Genomic DNA, 24,779 nt, shown 5'->3' on the forward strand with positions numbered 1-24,779 from the left:
TGTACCTTACACAGGTGTGAGAAACACCTATGACATAACGGAAAGGCACAGGAACGGGGTGTCACTGCAGTGGTAGCCACCCTGGATCTCTAGAACTGAGCTGTAGGCTCAGGGACCGAACAAGCCCACTCTGGCCAGGCTCAGACTTTCACGACTTGCCCAACAAGCTCGTGCAAGGCCACTGTGTCCCGTCCCTCACACTGAACAGGAAGGGCTACCTTCGCAGCTTCCCAGTCACCTGCACGCGCCCTGCACAGCAACTGCTCTTCTCACCTTTCAGCTTCTCCTCGGTGTCACTGTCAGACTCACTGTTCTCATCTGTCACTAGACAAAAAAACATAACAACAAAAGGAAGAAAGTTGCAAGTGTGGGTTTTTCTAATGCAGGAAACTTTTTATATGTGGTAGCACAAATCCAAGACTTCTAGTTCAGAGGGGCTGTTTTCTTTTTGTTTATTTAAATGTAATGAACAAACTATGTCTTTGTCCAACTACATGTGTTTCCAAATTAATTTGGTTTTAGTTCAGATGGTACCTATATAAATACAGCAAAAGATACTGGCCCCTTTAATGTATATTAAGCAAAGAAGGTTGCTCCCATGGTGAGGTCAGAGCATGCGGCCCTAGGCTGACCTGATGGATACACAGGGAGACAGGATGGTGGGGGACATTTCCAAAGCCCCCAACTTGTTCTCCTCCTTGCTGAGTCAACCCCAAACAACAGGAAGCCACTTGTAGGAAGATTCTGTTTTCAGATTCTTGGGGGAGAAGGGATGGTGGCAGGGCCCTACCTTTTCCTGAGTTGCTCTCCGTGGACTGGGACAGCCTCTTCACCCGTTTCTTTCCTCTCCGGGCCTCATAAATGGCATTGATTCGCAACACCAGCTGCCAGACACGGGGAGAAGAAAAGCCAGTGTGAGCAGTCTCCTCCCTGTGGCAGCTGGGATTCCTTCGCTGCCCATTCTCTTTTAGGAGGGTGGCGGGCCAGGGAAAGGGGGTGGGGGGAGACATTTCCCACTGGCCCGCCGGCGTCTTTCAGTCATTCCTCTGGGCCAGATAGAAGCATGACTGTCAAGAACACTGAAGGACGCTGCCAGCCTCACTGATGTATGGGCGGGTGTCGTCTGAATATGCTAACGCAGCCAGCTGAGACACAGAGGGAGACGATTTCATTGGCTAAATGGTGTGATGGCTCCCCCCCAGCCCCCCCACCCCCCGGCCCTGATAGTGAAACGTAACTGTGGTTTGGGAAGGAGCTTTTGCCCCCAAAACAAAACAAGGAAAGAAAGAGACAGAAAAAAAAATGTTCCCAGGCAGGGCCCCTTTCATAGGCACCATGCCAAAGAGTGTCTGAGCAGCAGGAAGGGACCAGGGACTGCGGTGGCTCTTGAGTCCGAGCTCAGGACTGCAGGGAGGAGTGCCGTGTACCGGGCACACCGTCCTTCCTGCAGAGGACACACTGGCCGCAGGCTTGCTGAGGCCTTTCATGACCTCTCTGGCACTCAGAAGCCGCGCTGCTCAGCAGACACCTTAGTAAGCAGCACATCCTCCAGACTGACTATAGCAGAACTGTCTGGTGATTGAGGCTCTGGGTCACTTCCCCTCAGGCTTTACGGCACCACCTGCAACTTTCAAGAGAAGAAGCTTCCTGGACTTCCCTGGTGGCACATTGGTTAAGAATCCGCCTGCCAATGCAGGGGACACGGGTTCGAACCCTGGTCTGGGAAGATCCCACATGCCGTGGAGCAACTAAGCCCGTGCACCACAACTGCTGAGCCTGTGCTCTAGAGCCCACGAGCCACAACTACTGAGCCCACAAGCCACAGCTACTGAAGCCCGTGCGCCTAGAGCCCATACTCCGCAACAAGAGAAGCCACCACAATGAGAAGCCCGCGCACCACAATGAAGGGTAGCCCCTGCTCACTGCAACTAGAGAAAGCCTGAGCGCAGCAATGAAGACCCAAGGCAGCCAAAAATAAATTAAAAAAAAAAAAAGAGTGTAAGCTTCCTGGGTTCCATCTGGTTGGGAGAAAGGGAAGTCTACCCATGCATAATTGACACAAACCAGTGACTTTAAAGGGGAGCTGTCTGTAAGTTGCTGCCTTGAAAGGTTGAAAATTCTTTCATACATTGGGAAGAACAGGAGGGGGTGTGCTATGGTAAACTGGGTGATGCGTACCCGTCAGGGACAGTTGCCAATACCCACCTCTGCCCCCTACTCCTCGATCCCCTCCCTAAAGTAGTTCACCAGCTCCTCTCTACAAGCACTGGCCCACCAGAGAGGAGGGTGGCTTATTCTCAAGGCCTCCTTGTGGCCGGCCTGGGTTCCGTCCCCCCAGCTCTGTGGACTCTCACTGACACTGCCCTGCCGTAGCCTCGGCCATCTGTGCCCTCTGGCTCCTGACGGGAAGCCCAGCCCTGGTCTTGCCAGCTCTCGACTCCTCTTCCCTAACCGTGAACCTGACCCGACTGAGGCCTCTGCCTTCACCCCCAAATCCCTGCCATGTGGCAGCTCTTTATATTTGCTCTCACGAAGCCATCTCCTTGACAGCTCACACCCCTGAACTGGCCTTCTTTTCTTTTCCCGCATGTTCTAACTAGTGGGATGTAACACTAACCCCATTTCCCATGCAAGAAGACACAGTATCAACAGTATTATTCACAAGGACCAAGAAGTGAAAACAACCCAAATGTCAACTGATGGATGAATGGATAAACACAATGTAGCGTGTACATACAAGGGAATATTATTCAGCCTTAAAAAGGAAGGAGATTCTGACACATGCTTCAACGTGAATGAACCTTGAGGATTTCATGCTAAGTGAAATAAGTCACAAAAGGACAAACATTGTATGACACCACTTATACGAGGTACCTAGAGTAGTCAAATTCATAGAGACAGAAAGTAGCAAGGTGGTTGCCAGGGGCTGGGGGGAGGGGGGGAATGGGGAGTAAGTGTTTAATAGGTGCAGCGTTTCAGTTTGGGGAGATGAAAAAGTTCTGGACACAGATGATGGTGACGGTTGCAGAACAATGTGAATGTACTTAATGCCGCTGAACTATACATTAAAAAATGGTTAAAACGGTAAGTTTTATGTTATGTATATTTTATCACGATTTTAAAAATACAGGTAGGGCTTCCCTGGTGGCGCAGTGGTTGAGAGTCCGCCTGCCGATGCAGGGGACACAATTTCGTGCCCCGGTCCGGGAAGATCCCACATGCCGCGGAGCGGCTGGGCCCGTGAGCCATGGCAGCTGAGCCTGCACGTCCGGAGCCTGTGCTCCGCAATGGGAGAGGCCACAACAGTGAGAAGCCCGCGTACCGCAAAAAAAAAAAATACAGGTAAATAAACAAATGAGTTGCTAGGTCAAATTGTTTTTGGAGAGAAGGAAATTTTTAAACCTTTTCAAAATCTCCCCCCAAAATATCCAAAAATTAACTAGAAAGAAGACATTTAAAATATAGTTAATATCCTTCCATTTGTTTAAATAAAATGAACACTAGACTGTAAGCTCCATGCAGGCAGGAATTTCTGTCACTTTTATTTACTGCTGTCACAGTACCTGTATGGGATGGAGCAGGGCCTGGCACACAGTACGTACTCAATAAATATTTGTTAATTATTAATTTGTTGAATGAATACTGAGCATCTCCTATGTGCAAGGGATTTTGCTAGGAGCTGTGAGGGATAAAAGGATATATGGGACATGGCACACATTCTCAGGGAGTTTACAAGCTAACAGGAAGGATGAAGGTGCATTCATAACTATAAGACAATTCATGAGTGCTATGTAAGTAGTATAAATAATACGACAGAGAAGGTTTTTCTCATTTTAAATCAGGTCATGGAGTAAGTGGAAGCCATATATATACTTCAGTTAATAAATCTTTGTTCCTTTTTATTTAAAAAAAATTTCCCCAGGGAGAAAAACTTAAACAGGCTTTCACATAATTGAACTTTAACAGGAGATAAGTTTTGTTGTTTTAAAAGTGTTCTGAAAAAAAAAACAAAAGTGTTCTGTACTAGAAGTATTGGCCTTTTTAGAAACTTTTTTAAAGTTGAAAACAAACATTTTTAACTATAAGCTCATTTGGAAGACAGTCTGTTTCAGACAGAGAGTCATCTGGGACCTAATTCTGCCTATGATGGCTGCCTAAGAAACAAAGGATTCCACATAAACCTGCTACAGTGCTGAGGGGGAGTTCACTTCTCATTATAAAGGACAGCACAATGTTTCATGAAACCTGGGGACATCACACCACTGTGTAATTAACTGCTCCCTTTCAGCTGCCACATTAATGAAGGTACAGGGTTGCTAGGAGAATTTAGGGAAGGACTGTCTCTTTCTCTCTCCCCTCCTCCACTGGGACCTTCATTCCTCTTAGGGCTGAGGCGGGAGAGATCAAGGGAAGCATCCATACTTCCAGAAGGGACTCGTGTTACGCGTTACAGCAGAGGCAGCTGAAGGAACACCAACCAACCCATTAACTGATGAGTTGTGAGTAGACCATTAAGTCCTTCTTGCTAGATAAAAACACAAAAGCAAGGGTTTTGGATAGCAAACGCTTTAAGGTTCCAAAACCTGGAAGTCATGAATGTGCCTGAAAAAGAAACTTTGACTTCAAGTAAAGGATTCAAAGCATTTGGAAAGGACAAGCCTAGGTTAAGATTAAGTAGCAAGTGATAGAACTGAGGATTCATGAGACTTCTAATAGACTGTAATGAGTCATTTTTAAAGAAATATTTATTTGTTTATTTGGTTGTACTGGGTCTTAGTTGCGGCAGGCGGGCTCCTTAGTTGTGTCATGCAAACTCTTAGTTGCAGCATGCACGTGTGATCCAGTTCCCTGACCAGGGAACCAACCCTGGGCCCCCTGCCTTGGGAGCACAGAGTCTCACCCACTGCGCCACCAGTGAAGTCCCTGTAATTAGTCATTTGTTTTCTTTTTAAACATTCCTTTGAAGAATTGTGTACTTCACCTTTATGACTGAAATTTTAATAAGATTTTGTTGTTGTTGTTGTTGCTGATTTTTCTCCAGATTTGATTACACCTGCCAAACCCTACTTGAGTAAGTGCTTGGGCACTACGTAAGTGGGGAAACTCACTTCAATTTCAGGCAATAAAGTAAGAGGGACAAACTGCTGCTTGCAAGTTAAACTCATATGAAGTGGCAGAAATAGTTCTACCTTTATCTCCACCTCTCTATTTTTATATAAAATATGCACACATATTCTCTTCCCCTCAATCTCAAAAAATCTTTTAAAATATTAAAATAGTATAAAGGGGGAAGTGACGGGTAAAAGCGCAGGGGTAGAAGATAGAGGGCAAATGCTTACCAAGAGACACAGAGTCAAACTGAGAGTTGTATCAGAACTCTTTTAAACTCAGCTGATTCACTTGACTGTTCCTGTTTAATTTGCTAAAATAACAGTGAGGCTGTATAGATGTTAATAGCCACTTGTAATTATTTCACTATTGCAGGTTTTTGACATTACAGATATGTGTGAGTCATGCCAGAACAAGAAGAGGAGAGTTAAGACAGTGACTGAAAGACAGCCAAAGGGAGACAGAAAGCGATTCCACCAGGGGCGAAGGAGACTGGGATCCATGTACTAGTGGGAGCTCATTCAGCCAGCATCCAATGATCAAGATGCAACCTGCACTGTGCCCCAGGTGGCGCGAGGCAACCAGGAGAACAGGAAGGGGAAGAGGCCTGATCCTGCCCTCCATCAACAACACAAAGCAGGACATCTTCTCCCCTGTTCCACCTGCAACCCCGCTGCTGGGCTGCAGGTGGTAGGTCTTCTCTTGCCCACCTGAGCCTAACCACCCTCACCCTTCAGAATGCACTTTTTTTTTTGGCTGCGCTGTGCAGCTTGGGGAATCTTAGTTCCTCGAGCAGGGATCGAACCCGTGCCCCCTGCAGTGGAAGCGCGGAGTCTTAGCTACTGGACCTCCAGGGAAGCCCCCAGAATGCCCTCTTGATTGTCCAGGTGACTTAATTTCACTTGAATAAGAATGTCGGGGGCAGGGGTGATATTATGGCTCAAACCACCGATTAACCAAACTGGGTCAGGAGGGACTGGCTTGTGAAAATGTCCCTGGACTTTCAGGTCAACGGGTCACTTTGAGAAATCTGATGAAACCTACAGACAACCCACCCCCTCTTCCTTTTATCCCCCCAAACTCATCCATACAGTTTTACATGATTTTGTGGGTTTCATGATCCCCTAAAGTCCATCCATGGACTCTGAAATGAAGAATTCCTGCTCTAAAAGTTCCTGAGGGAAGTTGGTACCAAAGTGGCCAATGAAGAATGACAAGCACTGCAGGGGTTGGACTGAGCAAAGGAAATGTAACAGCAACAGCAGCCACATGAGATGCACATCCAAGCCCTTGGGCACGTTTTGCCTTTGGGGCTGAAAAGAGCCAAAAAGATGTATTTTTGACAAGTGCTCCCTCGGAGTGCAGGCTCCATATGGTGCCACCTCTGCAGTGGGAGGTGACGGAGTCTGAGCCAGAGCACGAGGGATGGAGCTCTGCTTTTTGAGGCCATGAAGGAGGGAGATGCGGCCCTTTGAGGCTGGGTCCTGGAAGCACAGGTTGGTATCCTAAGAGTGATAAAGGTAGGGAGAGGGATGGCTAAGAGGAAGGCTACAGGACCACCACAATTACTCTGACAAAGGGTCAGATATCTCAGCCTGCTGGCTTCACCGTGTCTACCCGGTCTGTGGTGAAGCAGGAAGAAGGGCCCAGTGATTTGATCTCTGCCCAGACTCCTCTGCAGCCTTCCTTTGCAGGGAAGGGGGAGTGCACATCTGAACATGAAGCTTGTTGCAAGCCTTACCTTGGGTATCTTTCTCTTCTTCCTGCCGTTCTGTGGGTCTCCGAGGTTAAAGAAAGTGTCATCAGGGCTGCTGGGGGTGGAGGGAGGGCTGATTTTAGAAGGGGACCCAGTGCCATCCCGACTCAGCTTCCTAGTGTCCAGCAGTTTGAAGTTCCTCCTTTCTGAATTTTGCCGGAAAAAAGCAGGTTTGGACAAGGACTGCTGTGAGGGGAGAGGAAAAAAGAAGAGTAAATAAATACAAAGGGACTAAATGAGAGGTAACTGGTGGTGGCAGTGATGGAGACCAAGATCAAGAAGGGAAGCTGGTCTATGTTCCCAAGGGTATGTTGAGTCTGCCTATGCTATTCTTAAGTGCTCAATAAACACTTATCATTCAATTATGGAAAATGAGCATGATAAAGGATGCAAGTCTAATCCAGTCTCTTTTTAGACAAGTGGGAACTCACCTGGCTCAATCCCTTACTTTACAAATGAGGCTTTCTGATACAATGTACCGGGAGTTACAAGACCTAAGCATAGCTTTGTCCCTGCCACTGGTAAGCTGAGTGCCTTCTATACAAGGAATTTCACTTCTCTGGGCCTCAGTGTCTTATTTCTAAAAATGAGCTGCTTTAAGGTCAAAAGGCAAATAAAAAACCAATTAAAAAAATTTGCGACTTATAGAACTCATTTTTCTAATACATACTATATATTAATGAGAAGAAGACTAACAACTCAGAAGAAAAACAGGCAAAAGATGAGAATTGAAAGTTTACAGGAAAGGAAATATAACAACTTTTATATATATAAAAGATTCTTAGCTTCACTCAATCAGAAAAAAAAAACATTAAAACTCCACTGAAGAAACATTAAAAAAATTTTTATTGGAGTATAGTTGATTTATACTGTTGTGTTAGCTTCTGCTGTGCAGCAAAGTGAATCAGTTATACATATACATATATCCACTCTTTTTTAGATTATTTTCCCGTATAGGTCTCATTACACAGTACTGAGTAGAGGCCCCTGTGCTATACAGTAGGTCCTTACTAGTTATCTATTTTATATATACTAGTGTGTATACGTTAATCCCAATCTCCCAATTTATCCCTAACCCCCAACTCCCCTGGTAACCATAAGATTGTTTTCTACATCTGAGACTCTATTTCTGTTTTGTAAATAAGTTCATTTGTACCTTTTTTTTTCGATTCCACATATAAGCAATATTATATTTGTCTTTCTCTGTCTGACTTACTTCACTCAGTATGACAATCTCTAGGTCCATTCATGTTGCTGCAAATGGCATTATTTCCTTCTTCTTTATGGCTAAGTAAAATTCCATTGTATATATGTACCACATCTTTTTTTTAAAAAATTAATTAATTAATTAATTTTTGGCTGCGTTGGGTCTTCGTTGCAGTGCGCGGTCTTCTCATTGTGGTGGCTTCTCTTGTTGCAGAGCATGGGCTCTAGACGCGCAGGCTTTAGTAGTTGTGGCATGCAGGCTCAGTAGTTGTGGCGCACGGGCTTAGTTGCTCTGCAGCATGTGGGATCTTCCTGGACCAGGGCTCGAACCCGTGTCCCTGCATTGGCAGGCAGATTCTTAACCACTGAGGCACCAGGGAAGTCCCCCACATCTTTATCCATTCCTCTGTCGATGGGCATTTAAGTTGCTTCCATGTCTTGGCTATTATAAAGAGTGCTGCAGTGAACATTGGGGGTGCATGTATCTTTTTAAATTATGGTTTTCTCCGGGTATATTCCCGGGAGTAGGATAGCTGGATCATAAGACAGCTCTATTTTTAGTCTTTTAAGGAACATCTATACTGTTCTCCATAGTGGCTGTACCAATTTACATTCCCACAAACAGTGTAGGAGGGGTCCCTTTTCTCCATACCTCTCCAGCATTTACTGTTTGTAGATTTTAAAAAATTTATTTATTTATTTATGGCTGTATTGGGTCATCGTTGTTGTGCACGGGCTTTCTCTCGTTGCGGAGAGTGAGGGCTACTCTTCGTTGCAGTGCGCGGGCTTCGCGTTGCGGTGGCTTCTCTTGTTGTGGAGCACGGGCTCTAGGCGTGTGGGCTTCAGTAGTTGCGGCGCGTGTGCTCAGTAGTTGTGGCTCACAAGCTCTAGGGCGCAGGTTCAGTAGTTGTGGTGCATGGGCTTAGTTGATCCGCGGCATGTGGGATCTTCCTGAACCAGGGATCGAACCTGTGTCCCCGGCATTGGCAGGTGGATTCCTAACCACTGCGCCACCAGGGAAGTGTCTGTTTGTAGTTTTTTGATGATGGACATTCTGACTGATGTGAGGTGATACCTCATTCTAGTTTTGATTTGCATTTCTCTAATAATTAGTGATGTTGAGCATCTTTTCATGTACTGAAGAAACATTTTTCACTCAAAGATTAGCAAAGATTAAAAAATTTGATAACTCACTGTATTGATGAAAGTGAGGGAATAAAATCACTTTCACACTTTCATACACTGTTGGTGGGAATGGAAATTGGTACACCTCTACGGAGGGCAATCTAGCAGTGTCAACAAAAGTACAAATACATATATGCTTTGACCCAGTAATTCCACCTGTAGGAATTTGTCCTACTGATATGCTCATACTTATGCAAAGTTATATTGTACAAGGAAAGTCATATTATGCAAAGTATACCGTACACTGTGCCATGGTTTGTAAACACAAAATACTGGAAACAACCTACAGGTTCATTGATGGAAGCTGGTCAAATTATGGTACATCCATAAAGTAGAATACAATGCAGGTAAAAAAAAACTTAATGGACTGGTATGGAAGGTTCTCTCATTTATATATTGTTAAGCATAAAAGGTAAGGTGTAGAATAGCTGGTATAGTATGCTGGTGTGTGTGTGTTGGGGAGCTATTCTGCTGGTATAGGCATAGGACAGTTCTGGAAGGATACACAAAAAACTAACAGTGGTTGCTCTGGGGAGAGAGATAGGGGTGAGATAAAGACTTTTCATTGATACTTTTCATACTAAAATTTTGAATGATATGAATGTAATAACTACTCAATAAAATAGGGAAAATTCATAAAGATTTTAAACAACTTTGACCACATGTTCTCTAAAGGTACTTCCAGATGTATGTTTTATGATACCATAATTATAGCTGCAATGTCTCTTTTTAAAAATTACCTAATGAATTAGATGAGATAAAGGTATTTAGCAGAGTACCTGATACACAATAGGCATTCAGTGTAAGTTTTTCTTTCTTAAGACATCGACATTTTTTCATACTTTAATGTTCTAACTGCATTTTTCTTTATTATATTGTTGATGTTCTTTTCCTGTTTATTCTTTGGGATCCTCGTGTTTTTATTATTATTTTGGATGAGCTCCCTATATAGAACAGATATGAACTATTTGTCAGTTTTGCTGCAAGTGTGTTTGTTTGTATTTTTATTTTGGTTATGTGGAATTTTTCACAGAGCATTTTTTTTTTTTTTTTTTGGCCTCACTGCTTGCAGGATCTTAGTTCTGCGACCAGCGATCAAACCCAGGCCCACAGCACTGAAAGGTTGGAGTCCTACCCACTAGACTGCCAGAGAATTCCCCACATAGCATTTCTATGTATGAAAATCTGATCATCTTTTCCTTTGTGATAAATTTACTCTCTTCTTTCTTTCCCTAGAAAAACAATACCTTCTTAAAGGTTTAATATATATTTAATTCCATTTTCTTTTGGATGTTCTTAGTTTATTTTGAATATATTTTATTCATTAGTCCATTTGTAATTTATTTTATTGTATGTTAGTCTAAACTGATGTTTTCCTTCAAGCTAACTTATCCCTATTCCATTTAATAAATAAGTCTTTCTTTCTCTATCAATTTATAAGACCACATTTATCATATCTTAAACTCTCATACAATAGTTTTATTTTGTTCCTTTGGTTTCTCCATTCTTACTTAGTTCCAAACAGTATGTATCAATAACTCCAGAACCTTTTTTTTTTTTTTTTTTTTTTTTTTGCGGTACGCGGGCCTCTCACTGTTGTGGCCTCTCCCGTTGCGGAGCACAGGCTCCGGACGTGCAGCCTCAGCAGCCATGGCTCACGGGCCCAGCCACTCCGCGGCATGTGGGATCCTCCCGGACCGGGGCACGAACCCGTGTCCCCTGCATCGGCAGGCGGACTCTCAACCACTGCGCCACCAGGGAAGCCCTCCAGAACCTTTTTAAAGATTTCCAGGAATAAAGACTCCCAGCCTTCCCAGGTGGCCTCCTCCTGTGTCATCATGGGTCTATAGGGAGCAATCAATTGCATAGCACTGCAAGCCCTGAGTAGAAGAGGCTGGCCTGACTTGCTCTCTATGGGCTTCTTAATAATTAAAGCAGCACAGAAGAAGGAATAATGACAAGCCTTCTTCAAGACCAAACTCCATCTGCAATGAAATCCAAGGAAATGGCCCCAGTTCTTTCACTGCATTGGAATCTCATACCAAATTGTTGGCAAAAAGCAGGTATCTGTTTTTATTAGAGATTTAGATTGCGATAGAGTTTGTTCAAAGAAGTTTTGACCTATGAAAAGGGCTGAGAATAAAGAAAACGGAAAGGAAGGAAAACACGGCACATGACTTTCTAAAGGGTGTGAAGAGACCTGGTGGAGGCTGTGTAGGGGTTGCATCTTCCAGGGGTCATGCTGCTGGAGAGGGGGCCTGGTGTGTCCCAGAGCACCCAAAGGAAGCCACCAAATGTCCAGGGAGTTTTCATGAGGGGGTGGAATTTCATTAGCTTCTTCTTTTTTTAAAAAATATTTATTTATTTTATTTATTTTTGGCTGCATTGGATCTTCACTGCTGCACACGAGCTTTCTCTAGTTGCGGCGAGGGGGGGCTACTCTTCGTTGTGGTGCGCGGGCTTCTCATTGCAGTGGCTTCTCTTGTTGCGGAGCATGGGCTCTAGGCGCACAGGCTTCAGTAGTTGTGGCACGTGGGTTCAGTAGTTGTGGCATATGGCCTCTAGAGCACAGGCTCAGTAGTTGTGGTGCATGGGCTTAGTTGCTCCGTGGCATGTGGGATCTTCCTGGACCAGGGCCCAAACCCGTGTCCCCTGCATTGGCAGGCGGATTCTCGACCACTGCGCCACCAGGGAAGCCCTCATTAGCTTCTTAACTGATAAAAAGGCTTAGTGGGCTGTCGGGGAGAGCATTATCATGTATAACAAGCACAATCTGAGAACAGGAATAGAGTCAAGAGCAAATAAAACCAAGAGTATCTTTGGGGTTTACAGCCAGTGCAGTGAAACAGATGGAAAGATGGTCAACAATGAAGACAGAATTGCCTGTAGAAGGCCTTTGAAAGTGAGGATATGAAGCCAGCAGGAATCAGCAAGCTTTTTCTAAAAGGCCAGTCAGTAAATATATTAGGCTTTGTGGCCTATACTGTCTCTGTCACAACTACTCAATGCTGCCACTGTAGTGCAAAAACAGCCACAGACAATATGTAAACAAATGAGCTTGGTTGTGTTCCAATAAAACTTTATTTACAAAATCAGGCAACCATCAGCAGTTTGCCAAACTTGAACTATAGTATAAAAGGAAAGTCACTACAGGATCCTAGGAATGATTGTGTCAGACTATGGTCCAGAGAAGATCCCAGCTTTTGATCAGAGCACCTCAGACCGACAAGCCCTGATGATAACACACCCGTCCTATGGTGTCTCTATGGAGTAACCTCTACAGAGGAGCCTAGCTCTGCTGCAGCAGAGTCTCCCTAACCTTAGAAATATTTGATTTGCAATGGACTCAACCAAAGATCTGTAGTGTCCAAAAGGGAAAAGCAGACAAGAACCCTCTGTTGAAACCTCTTATTTCAGGAGACAGTATGATGGGCCCTGGCCAGGGAGCATCCACTGGGAGGAGGGGGCGACAAGGAAGCTACGTGCCTTGTGCCTCGAAGAGGGAGCTGACCTGGTCACAGCCAGAGTTCATTCACCCTTCTTGTCTGTGAATGGTGGCTAATGGCTTAACTCCTTCCAGTCCTCGAATGTCCCTGTCCTACTGCCTCAGGAGACTGACCGCAGGAGACTGAAAGGGTCCTTGATATAAAATATCCCATCTCCTCTTTTACCTATCTCAACCTGACTCCTACTCTCTTCTACAGAGGCCTCCCCCAGGAAGTAGTCAGATGCCGTTCACACACACGTACACATTTGTTCACATATGCCCACAGGTACACATATTCACATGAATACATAGAAGCTCCCTTAACTATACATACATAGAGATACACAGGAAAGCATACACACACGTTCCAACAGTTGGTACATTACGCTAATGTAAAGTAATGGCATTACATTAAATGATGGCATACCATGCAGGCAATACAAGTTGTTTTTAAAAATAAAGTTAATGACATGGGGAAACACTCATGATAAATGTAAAAGAGCAGCAAAAATGTATATACAACATCATCCCAAATCTTTTTTTCATGTACACACACACACACACATACACACAGTGTGACACGGTCTGGAAGGAAGTAAACCAAAGTGTTAACAGTGGTTTTCTCTGGGTGTTGGGATTACACGCAATTTATAAAAATACTTTAAAAACACACACACACACACACACATAATAACAATCTATTATAGAAAAAAATATAGGTGAGTACAAAGAAAAAATAAAAATTCCCAATTACAGATGAGTTTTTTTAAGATTACACATTTTGGTATTTAAAAAGAATTTTATAATGAGAATGTTCTGCTTTTAGAAAATGAGGTTATTTTATAAAGAACACATATTGAGGGACTTCCCTGGTGGTGCAGTGGATAAGAGTCCACACTCCCAATGCAGGGGGCCTGGGTTTGATCCCTGCTCAGGAAACTAGATCCCACATGCATGCTGCAACTAAGAGTTCACATGCCACAACTAAGGAGCTGGCGAGCTGCAACTAAGGAGCCCAGGAGCCACAACTAAGGAGCCCACGTGTTGCAACTAAGACCTGATGCAACCAAATTAAAAAAAAAAAACACACATATTGAAAAGCATAATTCTTTTTCTTTAAATTAAAAAAAATTTTTTAACTTATTTTACTTATTCATTTGGCCGCTCCAGGTCTCAGTTGTAGTATATGGGCTTTTAGTTGCAGTATGTGGGATCTAGTTCCCTGACCAGGGATCGAACCCGTACCCCCTGCATTCGGAGTGCAGACTCTTAGCCACTGGACCACCAGGGAAGTCCCTGAAAAGCATAATTCTATCTATTTAGCAAACACACATAAATAGTAGTTATGTTGCAGGCACTAATCTAAGTGGTTTACAATAATTAATTTGATTAATCTTCATAAGACCCCCTAAGAGGAGTGTACAATTATCATTCCGTATTTTTACCAATGACATACAGATGTATAGAGATAAGATTATTTGCCCAAAGTCACAGAACTAGCAAGTGGTCTAGGTAAGTTTTGAATGGAGGCAGTCAGGCTCCAGAACCTGCACACCTGACCAGATACGGTCTCTACGTAGCCGCAGCTAAGTAACAGATGATTTGTTGGTGGCAGATGGTGTGAGTAAGCTACCCAGGCAACCAGAGAATGCCAGTTAGTGACTTTTCCCACTTAGGTGTCAATACATAAGAAAGAGTATCTCATATTAGCCTAGATTTCCTTTATTACAAAAAACAGTTCCTACCATATTCACTGTGCTATTCTACGTGTGGGAATGGTGGGTGACACATAGCAAGAAAAGAAAACGGCCCCTTCTCAGGAGCTTGCATTGTGTGTTTGTAAGTGTCAGCATCTGCCCCCAGCTGCACGTCTCTCCTTGTTGAGGAAAATCTGTCCAGTTGACCCTTACTTCTCTACTGGGACTAGGCACAATCTAATTAAATAAAAACCCTCAAATATGTTTTAGGACTTTTCTGTGGCTGGTAGAGGAGGTTGTCACGGAAAGACTGCTTCAGTAAGTTCCCAGTCCCAGATGCAGCCCAGATGTTGCAGATGCTCCATGAATATTGATGAGCTAAATGGAGGAGGTGGAGAAGTCTGCAGCTGTCCCCCAGAACGGGGACACAAACCAGACACCCAGATGTAGGAAGGCAGAGAACTGAGCATGACACAGAGTCTTACTAATGACTTGCAAAGGCCCAAAATGCCTGCAAGTGTCTGTGGCAATCAGACATGTGCATTGGGCAACTGGATTCTCTTTCTGCAGGATAGCTGCCTCTGGACTTCAAGTTCTCATTGACATGATTACCTACTGTGCTTTACTGTTTTGGGGACAGGGGACCTAGGTTTTCTCTAGCCTGGCAGGAAGGGGAAGAAAAGGGCTGCTAAGCCTTTATTTTCTGGTATGAGGGAGGAGCACCCAGTTCTGCAGGCAGAGCTGCTTTGGACAGATGTTTTCCATTGTTCCTAAGAGGCCATGCAGTTCACTCCCTGCATGAAGTGGGGTAGAACTGAGTAAGACACGAAGGGGGCAGACTGGGTATGATAGCCTTCTTTTTCTTTTTTTAAATTTTTATTGGAGTATAGTTGATTTACACTGTTGTGTTAAGTTTCTGATGTACAGCAAAGTGAATCAGTTATACATATACACATATCCACTCTTTTTTAGATTCTTTTCCCGTATAGGTCATTACAAAGTACTGAGTAGAATTCCCTGTGCTATATACAGTAGGTCCTTATTAGTTATCTATTTTATATATACTAGTGTGTATATGTCAATCCTAACCTCCCAATTTATCCCTACCCCCCCACCTTTCCCCCTGGTAACCATAAAATTATTTTCTACATCTGTGACTCTATTTGTTTTGTAAATAAGTTCATTTGTTCCATTTTTTTTAGATTCCACATAAAAGTGATATCATATGATATTTGTCTTCCTCTGTCTGACTTATTTCCCTCAGTACGACAATCTCTAGGTGCCTCCATGTTGCTGCAAATGGCATTATTTTGTTCTTTTTTATGGCTGAGTAATATTCCATTGTATATATGTGCCACATCTTCTTTATCTATTCTTCTGTCGATGGACATTTAGGTTGCTTCCATGTCCTGGCTATTGTAAATAGTGCTGCCATGCATAGTGGGGTGCATGCATCTTTTCAAATTATGGTTTTCTCCAGGTATATTCCCAGGAGTGGGGTTGCTGGATCATATGATAGCTCTATTTTTAGTTTTTTAAGGAACCACCGTACTGTTTTCCACAATGGTTGTAACAATTTACATTCCCACCAACAGTGTATAGGAGGGTTCCCTTTTCTCCATACGCTCTTCAGCATTTGTTGTTTGTAGACATTTCACCAAAGAAGACCTACAGATGGCCAAGTGGCACATGAAAAGATGCTCAACATCACTAATTATTAGAGAAATGCAAATCAAAACTACAATGAGGTATCACCTCATGCCGGTCAGAATGGACATCATCGAAAAGTCTACAGACAGCCTTCTTCTTCTAAGCCAGACTTATCCACTGTGGGAAATGAAGGATTCCCTAAATGTTGAAGACATCCACATTCCAATGAAAATATAAACAACACATTTCAAAGGCAAGTAGAAACTATTTGCTAATTATTGGTTGTCATGGATTATTCATGATGACACTCCTTTCCATAGGAGGAGAAAGCAGCAGTTAATTGGTTTTGGCAAGTATTGCAGCAATCGACTTGGGTGGGTAAGATCCACCCTTCATGAAAGGTTCTACCTTCCACCCTCTTGAAGAAGATTCCCTTTGTGACTATCATGTCTCATGTGTATACACCCCGCCCGCCAGCAAATCCTGACCTCGAGTGGAGCCCAGAGAGGAAGATGGCTTCTTTTCTTAGGCTGGAAACATCCTTTCAATGGGATTTAAACGGACACTTGCAGCCTGGATTTGGTCTTCCTTTATTTAATTTCTTCAACAACTAAACCATTGTATAACAACTACTTATGGAAGACACAAAGAAACCAAATATATACTTCCTGACCTTGAAGAATTTACGATCTAGTTGGGGAGATGTTTTAAAGATATTTTACATGACCTGAATCAGAATTCAAACCATCAAAGTAAGAGACATCATAAGACAGTATATACAGTTTGGTGTGAAATGAATGCTTAACCCACTGAGTGTTGCAGGCAAGTACAGGGGGAACAAGTCCCAGGGACTGGGATGACCTGGAACCTTCCTGAAGGAGGCATGATTGAACTGGGCCTTAAAGGATGGGAAGGGAGAGGTCCAGGCAAGAGCCAAGGGCAGAGGTAGAAATGACCTAGTACAGGGGTGGGCAAATTACGGCCTATGGGCCACATCTGGCCCGTCACCTGTTTTTGTACAGGCCATGAACTAAGAATATTTTCACTTTTAAATGGCTAAAAATATATATATATATTTCATGACACATGAAAATTATATAAAATCTAACTTCAGTGTCCATAAATAAAACACAGCTTCACTTACTGGTTTGCATATAGTCTGTGGCTGCTCTGCACCGCGATGGCAGCGCTGAGTAGTTACGACAGAGATCGTATATCATCATATATAACCAGATCTCTGGTTCTTTAGAGAAAAAGTTTGCTGATCCTGGGGCTACAATATCAGAGGGGCAGTTAGTAGGCTTTGGCTGGAGAGAAGATTTTGTACATAGAACTGCGGGAAATGGTAACCAGGGATCAATTATGAAGGAAATTTAATGCTATGCTAAAGAATATGAATTCATACTAATCTGTTCTCTGTTCCTACAATTCTGTCCTTTCAAAAATGTTATATAAACGGAATCATGTAACTCTATGGGAGTGGCTTTTTTCACTTGCCATCATTCTCTGGAGATTTATCCAGGTTGTTGTATACATCAATAGCTTATTCCTTTTTATTGATGAACAGTATTCCATCATATGAATGTACTATACTATATGTAACTGTTCACCCACTGAAGGATATTGGGGTTGTTTCCAGTTGGGACCATTATAAATAAAACTACATACGCAAAAAAAAAGAAGAAAGAATATGAACTCAGTTCTGTAGGCAATGTGTTGAAGTTATCATGTATGTGAATACAGTAATATTATCTGTATGCACATAGTACAAAACTGCAAAAGGTTCAAAAAGATATTCTGTGAAAATGTCAGTCTTCTTTCCTGACCTCCAGATACTCAGACACTCAGACAACTCCACAGAGGTACCCACTTACTCATTCTTAGGGACCCTTACAGAGATATTCTTGTACATTCACAAACATATATGAGTTTGTTTTATGTCAGGACATTCTTCTTTATAGCTGTATAACATGGATGTACTATCTTATTTACTCAGCTGGGGAGAATTCTGACCTAGAAGCTAAAATGACACTTTAGAAAGCCTTGTTGAGCAGAGGGGTTCCAAGAGAACTAGAGGCAGGAAGAGGAGGCAGGCTGCCGATGTGTAAATCCAGGAGCCTGGCAGTGAGGGTGGCCTGGCATTCCAGTGTAAGCCAGAACTCCAGCCTGCTCAAGGCCGTGGTGCTGGGGACCCCTCTCCCCCACTGCTCCTCTGGGGCTCATACCTTGGTGGGTGTGTCAGGGATGGAAGAGGTGGGAGAACCTGGAAAATTCAAGACACACTTCTTCCCGAGGCATCGACCATGTAACTCAACGTCCTCATAAGGATTTTCCTTCATTGGTGGATCTGCAGTCAAAGGCAACGGATTAGAAACTGGGAACACTAAGGAAGTTCTCCTTATCAGATCACGACCCAACACCTTATCAGGTCTCTCCTTGTGGGGATGTCTGTTGTCTTGCTATCCATTTAACCTTCCTCTTGGTAACAGACCTTGGTTTTCACTGGGATAACTCCCTGACTCCCTATTCTTAGAAATGTGAGATTAACTCCACTCCCAGTTTCAGGGTTTAAGCCAATCTGAGTATCCCGAATCCCTGCCTCAGTGACCAACTCTGGGAAGGGCTCATATTCCAAGCCTAAGCCAATTGCTGCATGGCATTCCTGGGCTCTGAAGGTGAACTAGGGACCTAAATCAGTCTCATCAGAGTGAACCTCAGGATGTTTGCTGGGACTTGCAGGACACAGGCTTTCCCTTCTCGCTGCAAGGCACAGATTCTGGGGAGCCAACGGCAGCCATCATGGGGATCGTGGGAAACCTGCTGAGAATGGAGCTAACATGAGAGGTAAGAAATGAGGAAGAAAAAGCCAGTTCTGGTCACATGAGCCAACAAACTCCCTTTGTTGTTTCAGCTGGGTTTTCTGTTCCTTGTAACTGAAAGCTTCTCTATCAGGTACACACTGCTAAGAGAAGTCTAGATCTCACCCACTTTGGATTTGGGAAGCCTACTGCTTTGGCAGGAACCCATCTCTGGCAGCTTGGACAAAGCAATTCAAATAGCTCGGCTTAGTGTACGCCCTTCCTTAAGTCTCATGTTTCCTCCTACCATGGAGTTTCTTCTAGTGTTGATGACTGCATGCATGTAAGTACATTTATATATGCCTGCTCTGTCCCTTGCATAGGGACACAGAAGCGTTTCTTCCTCAGCTCATTTCTCCCCCACTGCCGCCCTCAACATATGCAGACACGGTCTGGGTTTACACCTTACTGAAACTGTGATCCTCCCTGGAGATTATTTAACTCACCAAACCTAAATGCACAAAAGCTCTGTGAATCTGAGCCCCATTTTGGAATCACAGAATTCTTTAGAGCAAGGCCAAAGTTACTTTTTAAATAGAAGACATTCATTTCAGTCTGAATTGTGATGCCGTTACTGCCACATTCCTACAGTTTTGGAAAGAGTACGGTGGTCTTTGGTTTTCTTTCATTCAGTAATGCCTACAATTCACTGAGAGTCTGTTATAAACCAGGTATTTTACATACCATTTTCTTCAGCCCTCAAACAACCCTGTAAAGTAGCTGTCATCCTCCCTAGTACAGAGATGAGAGAATTGAAGTTCAGAGATGTTAAGTCACCAGCTTAATGTCACACAGCTCACAAGTAGCAGAGCCAAGATTCAGTCATGGATATTGAGGCTCCAGGTCTCGTGTGCCTCCCGCTGTATCACACTGCCTCCTTGGCCGTTCATCGCCAGCCCTTCCTCCCCACTCCACTGATCTCTCATTCATTTGAGTACATGTTTGTCTTTGAGTGTGACTGTGTGTGTGTGTGTGTGTGTGTATTTCAAGCAGCCAGCCCCCATTTCCTCCCTCTTCCTTCTCATAGACAGACTCACTCAAACATTTTGGCCTCTTACCTAGAATGTCCTCATAGACGTTCTCCTCCGATAAAGTGCGTGTGAGCCCCAGCTTAGTCTGTGCGTACCAGTCCACTCTGCTGTTCTCAGAGGAAGACTGCAGTAAGTCTTCAAACTCATAGGACTTTCTGGGTTGTACAAGGTGGGAAGAAAAAAAACCGAGAACTCAAATCAAATTAGGCTGGTTCAGAGAATACATGCCAAAATGTTTTTTTTTCTTGCAAAGATTTCCAATACTGAAATCAACTCTGTTCTTTATAAGAAAGTGTGAAAATCCTCAAATATGAGATGTGGTTTTTACTTGTGAGAATGTTTATGCTATTATGCCAGCTAAAGATAGTAAAGTATAATATAAAATACAATCCCAACTTTGTAAGTAAACATAGACATAGAAGATAAAAAGAAGGGAAGTGAAACATAGAGCTGCTATCTCAGGACTGAGGGACGACTGGTGTCTTCTCTTCACTTTTACTTTTCTGGATTTTTCAAATGTTCTAGTGTTTACAGAGCACACATTAATAAACACAAAGGAGTAGTAATGGCCAATTCAGAGCCGACAAGAAGCCTGAGCACCTCCCCCTTCTCTCACCCAAGTCGTTATCAGAAACCCAAGGGCCAGTTGAGGCACCCCACCCCACCCTGAGATCTGTGCAAATGTGCCCGGGGCTCTGTCTGGGGCCTGGCTCACCGCCACCCTCCCCCCCATCTTACATCCACGGGCTGTCCCTGTTCTGCTGGTATTGACTCTACTGTGAAATCTAGCCCCTTCTCCAGCTCACACACACACACACACACACACACACACACACACACACAGAGCCAGTCACCTTGAGTTTCTATGATCTTTTGTAACTCTATGGAACACTTGGGAGATCATGAGGTGGGTCATATTATGAAACATACAAAACATCACCCATCTCACAGGTTCACTCCACCTCCTCCCTTTTTCTTCTCTCTCTATCCTTCTCCAAAGTAACCCACAACTTCTCCCTGTTGGAGCAGAACAGTCCTGCCCACTCAGGCTCCAGAGGCTCACGTTCTTCTGGCCCCAAGCAGATTTATCAGGAATTTCTGCTGAACACACCTGGGCCTTCTGTGAATGGAATTTAGGTGAACATGCAGTCCACCCACGTTAAACAGGGCACATCCCTGAGCTGACTTGGTCCTGGCCCCTCACTCCTTCTGGTACAGGGTCCAGATGCTCACAGCCCTCCTCTGGCTCAGGAATCACCGCTCTTCTCTCTCACTGTGTTCACATGTGTCTAGTACAGTGTTCTGCGCATGCCAGATGGCACATTGCAGCTAACTGCTGTGAAATGCAGAGCGTCCTTGTTTCCTCACCCACACTTCCAGCCCCGGGAGAAAGTGCCCCTCTGGTGGCTCTAGGATTAAACAAATCTGGACACAGATCCCGAATCCCTCATTCACAAGTCTTTTCAACTTGGATAAACTACCTGAGCTCAAACTCAGTGTCCTGATTTGTAAAAATAGTAATTATCTCATAGGACTGTCCATAGAACAGAGGACGTTTGTAAAGTCCTTGGCACCTAATAAGCCCTCAACAAATGTTAGCTATTATTATCTGTCGTGGTGCTATTAGTTGTTTATGCAGCCAGGGCTTTATATGAACATTTACTGTGTGGGAGGCACTGTGCTCAGGGTTTGAAAAATGAGGACTAAAACAGCCAGAGTCCGTGCCTCAAAGAGCTTACATTCTAGGGAGGAAGACAATGTTCAACCAGCTCACACACAGATAAACAGAATTATAAACTGGGTTAAGTTCAGTGATGGAAAAGCACAGGTTGCGAGGATGTTGAGGAAGGCTCAGTGTAGGTTGTGGGATGCATCAAGGGAGGCCTCTATGAGAAAGTCACTCATTGAAGCTGAGCCTTGAAGGATAAAAAGAACTTAGTCAGTGGAAGAGCATTCCAAAAAGAGGGAAAAGCATGTGGGAAAGTCCTGAGTCTACAGAGAGAGCTCGGTGCATTTCAGGAAACGGCAGACAGACAGACAGCATGGCTGGGCTGCAGGGAACAGGGTGGAGAGTGCCAGGCAATGAGACAGCAGAACCAAGCAGAGGCCATCTGCCTGCTTTCCAAGCTTTGGGGATTTCTTGCATTTGAAATCTTTCCCTCTCCACTAGCTTCTTTCTCTCCTTCTTTAACATGCACAGGTTTCCTCTATCTTAAAAAGCTTTCATTTGGAGCAATGACCTTTGTGGTTCTGCTATTTCTCACCTTCCTTGCCAAAAAAAATTTTTTTTTTTTTTTTTGCGGTACGTGGGCCTCTCACTGCCGTGGCCTCTCCCATTGCAGAGCACAGGCTCCGGACGCGCAGGCTCAGCAGCCATGGCTCACGGGCCTAGCCGCTCCGCGGCATGTGGGATCTTCCCGGACCAGGGCACGAACCCGTGCCCCCTGCAACGGCAGGCGGACTCCCAACCACTACGCCACCAAGGAAGCCCTTGCCAACATTTTTAACTAAGGGGAGGGGAGGAGGAGCAGAGATTATTCTCTTAGTTTACCACAGTTCACTCGTTTTTCCTTTCCCTTACCCTCTCAACCTGTCCGTGTGCATCCCTTTCCTGAAATTCCTCCTAAAGGTCACTAGTGAGTTTCTGGTAGAACCTAACAACTTTCTCGGTCCTTTCATTACGTGACACCACTTGGTTTCTACAGCATAAGGTAGCAGTGCTCAAAGTGCAATCTGTGGGCCAGAGCTGGGGTGCCAACTGTTTCCGGTCCTTGACAAGATAAGTACAGAAATTGAGAGAAAGCGTTTAGGAACTTTTCAAACAATTTGACAGAATGAACTTAAAAAAAACAAAACAAAAAAACTGAGGTTTGTATACTGACGTCTTTTTTCATTACATTCCTCTGGTAATTCTTTTTTTTATTATATTTTACAGAAGCATCTTTTGGCAAAGGGTTGGAAACACCTGCAAACCGGCCCCCCTGATGGTTTGAGGAGGCGGGTGCAGAGCTGCCCTAACTCTACTTGCCTTGTCAGACCGCTCTTCCTGGGCTTGCACTGGCAGCTCTCTACCTCTTTCTTTTTCTGGGCTATAGGTATTTCCCAAAGCTTCTCCTCTTCAGGCTTCATACTTTTTTTTTTTTTTGGCTGCACTGCACAGCTTGCGGGATCTTAGTTCCCCGACCCGGGATTGAACCTGGGCCCACAGCAGTGAAAGTGCTGGACAACCGGGGAATTCATTGGGTTCTATACTTTAATATCTACACAACTGAATTCATCACCCCTTATCTCCACCCCACCCTCATTCCTTTATGAACTTGAACGCGGCACTTAGGACAGGAGCACAAAGATGGGCTTCTAGGCTGGAGCTCTATGGCCTTAAGTCAGGCCACAAGGCTGAAACCGTCACCAGTGACCCAGGGTTCTGACTTATGAAAAGAAGTTTGTGCCCAAAAAAAGGGACACTAATCCATGAGCCCCTTCTTTCTCCCCTTGAGGTGTCCAGTGGGGAGAAGAAGGACTGAGGTTCAGAGCTCTCGCAGATGGGACCTGGGGGAAAGCAGGTCTGAGCCGTTTTCTCTAAGATGGGAATGGGTTGTGCTGTGACCCCACTCTGAACATTTCCTAGTCCAGTTTCCATTAGCCCAGGCTGGCATCAGCCAGGCAGCTGATTGGGGTGGGAGGTGTGGCCCAGAACTCCTGGGTTTCCCCTGCTGAGCAAACCAAGTTACGTTAGCTAGTCCTCAGCATGTACGCTCCGTGGTAGGGAAAGTGCAAACTGTTCAGAGACCACAGAATCATTCAGTCAGTACTTACTGTGTACTGATCAAGTGCTTGTCTTGGATCAGCACATTCAAACTTTACAACAACCTTGTGAAAGATTACTATTATTATACACATGTTATGCATGAGAAAACAGGTATAGAGACATAAGGTAAATTGCTCAAAGTCACTTTGGGAGAACCCAGGAAATCTGGTTGGAGATTGGTGCTCTTAAAAAGACAGGCACTGGACTTCCCTGGTGGTACAGTGGTTAAGAATCCGCCTGCCAATGCAGGGGACACAGGTTCAAGCCTTGGGCGGGGAAGATCCCACACGCTGCGGAGCAACTAAGCCCGTGCTCCACAACTACTGAGCCTGCGCTCTAGAACCCACGAGCCACAACTACTGAGCTTGCGAGCCACAACTACTGAAGCCCGTGTGCCTAGAGCCCGTGCTCTGCAACAAGAGAAGCCACCGCAATGAGAAGCCCACACATTGCAACTAGAGAAAGCCCATGCTCAGCAAGGAAGACCCAACACAGCCAAAAATACATAAATTAAAAAAAAAAAAAAAGACAGGCATTATGCAGAGCACACAAGTAAGGCAAGGCAGGAGGAAAGCTGCAGTCACAGTCCCCAAATTAAATCAGGTCGAGTTTCCAAAGTTTACTGTTAGGAACTTGAACTATTTTTTTGTTTTTTATTTGGCTGTGTGGCTTGTGGGATCTTAGTTCCCCAATCAGGGACTGAACCAGGGGCCCTCGGCAGTGAGAGCACGGAGTCCTAACCACTGGACCGCCAGGGAATTCCCAAACTAATTTCCTCTATAAAACCATATTACACATTACTGAGCATTGCCCAGGCAAGCCCTCTATTTCCCATAATGTAACTAAACTATACGATGAAGAGATGCTATGAATCCTCACAGGGAAAAGAGAGGACAGGTGGGGAGTCACTTCACTGGGAGCTGAGCAGTTTCTGCCACAATAGCAGGAAGTCCACTCCCAGCAGCAGAGGGAGAGGGTGGTGGCCACTGCCT

General features: G+C 44.4%; 1 protein-coding gene across 5 annotated transcripts in view; it reads right to left on the reverse strand.

Moving 5' to 3' along the window:
• DENND2A (DENN domain containing 2A) overlaps positions 1-24,779 on the reverse strand; it is a 103,240-nt gene that overhangs the window by 36,523 nt on the left and 41,938 nt on the right. For 4 of the 5 annotated variants that reach the window (XM_082846980.1, XM_082846979.1, XM_082846978.1 and 1 more), the window contains 5 exons: positions 20,007-20,134; positions 18,316-18,437; positions 6,851-7,051; positions 791-884; positions 274-324 (listed from right to left, as the gene is read on the reverse strand). In XM_082846980.1, coding sequence (XP_082703106.1) covers positions 274-324; positions 791-884; positions 6,851-7,051; positions 18,316-18,429 — 460 coding nt within the window. In that variant the 5' untranslated portion in view covers positions 18,430-18,437; positions 20,007-20,134. The remainder of the gene's footprint in view (positions 1-273; positions 325-790; positions 885-6,850; positions 7,052-18,315; positions 18,438-20,006; positions 20,135-24,779) is intronic. The other variant, XM_082846976.1, reaches the window with a different exon arrangement.

This window comes from Leucopleurus acutus (assembly GCF_964270905.1).
Source record: "Leucopleurus acutus genome assembly, chromosome: 9".
Taxonomy (NCBI): domain Eukaryota; kingdom Metazoa; phylum Chordata; class Mammalia; order Artiodactyla; family Delphinidae; genus Leucopleurus; species Leucopleurus acutus.